This window comes from Bombyx mandarina, chromosome 18 (genome assembly GCF_030267445.1).
Source record: "Bombyx mandarina strain Sakado chromosome 18, ASM3026744v2".
Lineage (NCBI taxonomy): Eukaryota > Metazoa > Arthropoda > Insecta > Lepidoptera > Bombycidae > Bombyx > Bombyx mandarina.
In genome coordinates this window covers 2808563-2814633 of record NC_143224.1, presented here as the reverse complement: position 1 = coordinate 2814633, position 6071 = coordinate 2808563, and the positions used below count along the sequence as shown (strand labels likewise).

Below are 6071 nucleotides of genomic sequence, written 5' to 3'. Positions count from 1 at the left end.
CGGTAACATATCGAATTAAAACGATCAATTCACCGGTCGTATGTAATTAGTAATGTGATATAGTGATCTCGGATTTTAACTTAAAAATGACTCCGATCTACGTTTTGATGGTGAGATTTTTATTATGAATACTTTATTTACATCTGTTCATTCGAATAGTTTTTGGTTTTAAAATCGATATTTTTTGTATCAATTTTTTTTCTTTTAATGCACCTTCGTTTGCTTCTTTCTTTCGTAACATTTTAGATAATCACAATAATCACAATTGCTCATTGACTTGTCAATAAATAAATAAAAAGGTATCCGCGTTAAGAATCCAAACTCCGAACAGCCAAACATCTTTGACACAAATACTGACCACGACTCGTAATCGAATCGAATCGACAATACTATTAATTAAGTGTAAATAACGAAATTAAAAGTTTAATAATAATAATAATCATCATCATCATTATCCTGCCCTTCTCCCAGTTACCTGGGGTCGGCGCAACATGTTTTCTCCTTCCATACTCTTCTATCATATACCATTTCTTCGCTCACTCCCCTCTTACCCATATCGTCTTTCACGCAATCAATCCATTTCTTCTTAGGTCTACCTCTTCCTCTACACGAGGAACATGAGAAGGAATAAAAAGTTTAATAATCTCGCCAGGAAATAAAAAAACAAAGTAATGCAATTGAGTAAACGTAACCCGTCATGTTGAATAACATCACACAATACATGCCTGTAATTATAGTACACGTAATCAAATAATTAATTACCGGAAATAATTAATTACAATTTTGTTGCTTGCTGCATTTCTTGCGGGAGTTATTCGTGCATCATTTGAAGGACAGAGAGAACTTTTATTGAAATGCGTTGCTGTTATTTGGGGTAGGTGAAACTCAGACCTCAGATCTCAAGGCGGACGTGCGTGTTTAATATCGGCTGAGCTCTGACATTTGCCAAGTTACGTACTTAAGTAAAACACTATACCATCTTATTTGGTATTCCCGAGCATTAGATACAATCAAAACCACTTAAACTTTAACTTTATTATAATATTTTCGTTTATTTATTCTAAAGCTCGGAAAGAATAAAAGGAAAATAATTGCTTAGATTTTTTTTTAAATTAATTGATACTGATTTTGATTACTTAATGATGGACAGACGAGCTTATGGTTCGCTTAATGTTATGCTATCTCTGGAACCCACTGACGTCACAGTTTGACTGCCGTCACCCACCTCGTAACATACAGCCAAAGTCTCCATCAACACAGTGAGCCGTCGGAGCACCATGGTTTCTAAGGAATGTAGATGTGAGACGCGTTTTCGATCCGGTGGTAGATTTTGTGAAGCACTGCTCTTGCTAAGGCTAGTGTTAGCAACACTTCCGGTTTGAGACCTTAGAACTTATAAGATATATCTTAAGGTGGGTGGCGTATTTACACTGTAGATGTTTATGGGCTCCAGTAACCACTTAACACCAGGTGGGCTGTGAGCTCGTCCATCCATTTAAGCAATAAAAAAAAGGAAGATAACCTTTGTTTCGTAACCTCGTAAGTTTCATTTTAGAGTCTGCCTATGTGATGTGAATGAAATTGTTAATCTGTTGGAACAATATAATTTTATGATGTAGAGTTTTCTATGTAGCCAAACTCAATTCAACATTTTTGGCTACGAAAGAATTCGTTCTGATCTGATCTGATTTGGTTTCATATACTATATTTGTGTGGCCTTTATTAATTCTATTTACTGCTTAAATTACATACCACAGTACAGTCGTAGACATGGAAGAATTAGAGCAATTAAAATAAATCATAGGACTATTGCAAATATTTCAAATCAAATGCTTAGGGTTCGACTGTTGAATTTATAAGTGTTTTTGTAGATCTTACGATACTTGTATTGTTACTATCGTACTATCAATAACAAAATCGACTTTTATTAATAGATTTTCTAAATTTATTGGTGTAAAAAAATAACGTGAAAAATTCCACTCAATTTGATACGGAGCTGATGCTAACGACAAATTGAACCCAGATCCGTGGTTCAGTAGTCAGGATTTTCAGCTAATTCTCTAGCGAGACTAGTAAATATGAGCATTACCATAAAACACAACCACCACAGCCTATAGTGAATTTATGGTTATTCTATGGTAGTTTTATACCTTGACCGAAGACTTTAATGAAGATTACATTTTTGTCTATAATTAGCTGAGATCGCGTTTTTTTTGTTTACCGACAGACAAGGTCATTGTCAGGATTTTGAGCACTTATTGACTGGTATTAGGGCGTTATATGGTTTGTACGGGCAGGCTTCATTCTGTTTCTGGCGCAAATCAGTCTTTCCATCTGGTAGGATCCATCCACGGTAGGCAGCGGCTTGGCTCTGCCCCTGGCATTGCTGAAGTCCATGGGCGACGGTAACCACTCACCATCAGGTGGGCCGTATGCTCGTCTGCCTACAAGGGCAATAAAAAAAAAAATCTGAGAGTGGACGTCCGAATTTAAGATTTTTTTTATTATATGTTTTGACAATCATCTAATATTAAATGAGGTTAAGCAGTTTGACAGTTCTGAGGGAGTTCAATTCATGATTCTTTGTTATTGAGTTTTTATAAGTTTCTTTATCGATTCAACTTAAGTTATTTACTTTAAGTCTCGATGAAATTTCATTCTTTTCCGATTTTTAACTGAACACGAAGTTAGTGTGCACAAAAGCATGTCTAACTCAATTACGTCTATTTGTTTATTTAGTTTCACCAACACAGTGATCATCGATATATAACTCAATTAAATATTTTCATTTGTCATTTGTGTGAACTTAGAAACAGTCTATTGTCCGGTATTTTTCTTTGTGCTCAAAGCGTACTTACTAATTTTTAACTAAATTGTATTATTCTATAGACTAGTGGTCCCACAGTAGTCGAAATTCGACTATAATTAATTGAAATTATAAGTTTGAACATTATTGTGATGTTATTGTCAAAAACTTATTATAGTTCTGTAATCACAGATTTCACCCAAACTACACTATAGACAAATTATATTAAAGACAAACCATATTAATCTATTCTCAATTTGATCACAGACTTTAACAAATAAATAAAAGAGTATAATTATATGCGTGTATGTGTCAAATACATGGTAGTGTGTGTAATGTTTTTTATTGATTTAATGTATTTTTTACGCATAATTTAAAAAAAAAATTGTATTGTGCACTCCTTCTCGATATTCTCTATCAGTGTGGAAAATTTCATAATCCTCCGTTCGCGCAATTTTCGTAAAAAGAGGAACAAAGTTTTTGCTTCACGTATTAATATATAGATATAGGTTAGGTTCAGTTCTCAAGTTTGGATTAAATGCGTAGGTACTGCTATCCGTGCGTCGGGCAGTACGTGCAATTTAAAAACGTTTACGAGCAAGCACAGGTGTGTTTCTGTTTGATTTGAACTAGATATGTAGAAAATAGAGCGAGGTTGTCCACCCTCACGGAACTTTAAGCAGCGTTCGTACACTAAGCTGTAGTTAGCTCTTAATTATGATTGCGAGCTGTTAGTAATTCTTGAAATTCTGCGATGGAGTAAATGTTAAAATAGTGTTTTCCTTGTGTACTTCGTGTTGAAATTAGGGTTTAAACTTCGGTTGCTTAAATTAAATAATGTGGAAATACACTTCATTCATACACACCATTTTGCATTCATGTTTAGGAATGAACGTTGCACAGTTCGCCTAAGATAACAAAGTGAATTTTCAGTTTTTATTGTGTTGGATTTTCACTTCGAAATTTTTATTTATTAATTTTTTATTCCTTTTTTATTCCTTCCTGTGGGTGGATGAGACATCTACAACGTAAATGCGCCACTCACCTTGAGATATAAGTTCTAAGGTCTCAAGTATAGTTATAACGGCTGCCCCACTCTTCAAACCGAAACGTATTACTGCTTCACGGCAGTAATAGGTAGGGCGGTGGTACCTACCCGCGCGGACTTACAAGAGGTCCTTCCACCAGGAATTACGCAAATTATAATTTTGCGGGTTTGATTTTTATTACACGATGCTATTCCTTCACCATGGAAGTCAATCGTGAACATTTGTTGAGTACGTATTTCATTAGAAAAATTGGTACCCGCCTGAGATTCGAACACCGGTGCATCGCTCGACACGAATGCACCGGACGTCTTATCCGTTAGGCCACGACGACTTCGAATTTCGACTTACTTCAAACTAGTGGTCCCCCACCACTAAGTAACCACCAGTTTTAGATGTTCAATCTTGTTACAGGTGCTGTTTGTAGCGAGCAGCCTTTCAAGAGCAAAAGAAATCAAGGAAGTTCACGAGAAAGCAGTAAAGAGACATGTTCCGCTTGGATATGGATACTCACACGGCCTATCTGGTGGTCTGGTAGGATCGGGCATTGGGTATGCAGCAGGTCATTCTATTGGCGTAGGAGCACCGGCAATAGGAATAGGAAGTGGTCCAGTAGGATTCGCAACTTCAGGGATTGGGTCAGGGATCGGGATTGGGTCAGGGATCGGGATTGGATCAGGAATTGGTATTGGTGGTGGAGCGGGCATAGGATTTGGCGGCGGTTCAGCCGGAATTGGTGGTTCGGGTGTGGGTATTGCTGCCGGGCCAGCTATAGGAATCGCTACTGGTCCAGCAGTGGGAGCAGTGGGAATCGCCGCTCCAGCCGTAAGCGTCGGAGCAGCCCCTGCAGTATCCACTTCTGTCGCTGTCGAACCCAATCCAGTTATACTCCGCCAAGAAGTACCCAGATACATTACGAGAACGATCACTCGCGACGTTCAAGTTCCCGTTCAAGTACCAGTTCCATTCCCAGTGGATCGGCAAGTGCCCTTTCCGGTCAGGGTTCCCGTTCCCGTGCAAGTCGACAGACCAGTACCAGTGCCGGTTGTCCATCGCGTTCCTGTCGAAGTGACGAGACAAGTGCCCGTTTATTACGAGAAGAAGGTGCCATACCCGGTCAAAGTTCCCGTGTCGGTGCCCGTACCTTACCCGGTTACTGTGGAGAAGCATGTGCCAGTCGACAGACCGGTTTACGTTGACCGTCAAGTACCAGTGCCACACCCGGTTTATGTGGATAGGCCGGTAAATGTCCCGGTCCCGGTTCAAGTGGACAGACCAGTTCCGGTGCCGCATCCCGTCGTTGTTGAGAGAAGAGTTCCAGTACCTGTTTCGGTGCAATCAGTTGCTGCAGTTCCTGCCGTTGTGGGCGTTTCTAGCATTGGTGGTGCGGGTGGTATTGGTGCTGGTGGTATTGGCGCTGGAGGTATTGGCATCGGTGGTGTAGGCATAGGGATTGGCAGTATAGGCGGAGGTGGAGTTGGCATTGGTGGTCTATCCGGTTCTGGTGGTCTAGGAATCGGTGGTCTATCCGGTTATTCTGGAGTGTCGGGCTTATCTAGTTATGGCGGATATGCTTCAGGAGTCCCTGTGGTGTCTTCTGGAATTTCCTCTATACCTGTTTCCGGTCATGTGTCAATATCGCATGGTATCCCACTGTCAGGCGCCAGCAGCTACTCCAAATACTACTCTCATGGCCATTAGGGATCTATGATTATTGCCATATGATTGCCATATAATTATTATCTATCTATGATGATCATTGTACTCTGTATTAAAAAAATATGGAAAATTTCAAATATTGTTTTAATTATTGTATTACCCTTTGTACCTCGTAAATGTAAAGTATTATTACAGCAAATGATGCAGATTAACCGGATCTCTAAACGACTACATGCCTACTTCGCAATCAAAAACAAGCCATATGGGCAATGTCAAATGACATTTTTGAGAAAATCAGGCACTCTTTTATAGTAGAATTTCGGTTTCATCAAAAGCCTTTGAGTATTGATGAACGGCGTTATTTTTAGTGGGATTAAGAACCCACTAAATAGTGGTGGTAAGCCACGATTTCTTTTATTGTCCTTGTAGGCAGACGAGCATACGGTCCACCTGATGGTGAGTGGCTATCGTCACCCATGGACGTCAGCAATGCCAGGGGTAGAGCCAAGCCGCTGCCTACCGTTTAATACTCTCCACAAGCCTCGTTTGAAGCAGGACAT

At 39.5% G+C, this 6071-nt stretch overlaps 1 protein-coding gene across 1 annotated transcript; it reads left to right on the top strand.

Annotated features, from left to right (window-relative positions):
- Positions 1 to 5648, top strand: LOC114244384 (uncharacterized). Its single transcript, XM_028176175.2, has 2 exons — positions 1 to 110; positions 4267 to 5648. The coding sequence occupies exons 1-2, from the start codon at positions 87 to 89 to the stop codon at positions 5551 to 5553; spliced, it is 1311 nt and encodes a 436-aa protein (XP_028031976.2). The 5' UTR covers positions 1 to 86; the 3' UTR covers positions 5554 to 5648.
- Positions 5649 to 6071: the final 423 nt, after the last annotated feature.

What these genes read in the sequence shown, in the direction of transcription:
- LOC114244384 (XM_028176175.2), top strand. Translation starts at nt 87, where the DNA reads ATGACTCCGATCTACGTTTTGATG. An exon ending in CTCCGATCTACGTTTTGATG is followed by an intron (nt 111 to 4,266) that starts GTGAGATTTTTA and finishes ATCTTGTTACAG; the next exon opens with GTGCTGTTTGTAGCGAGCAG.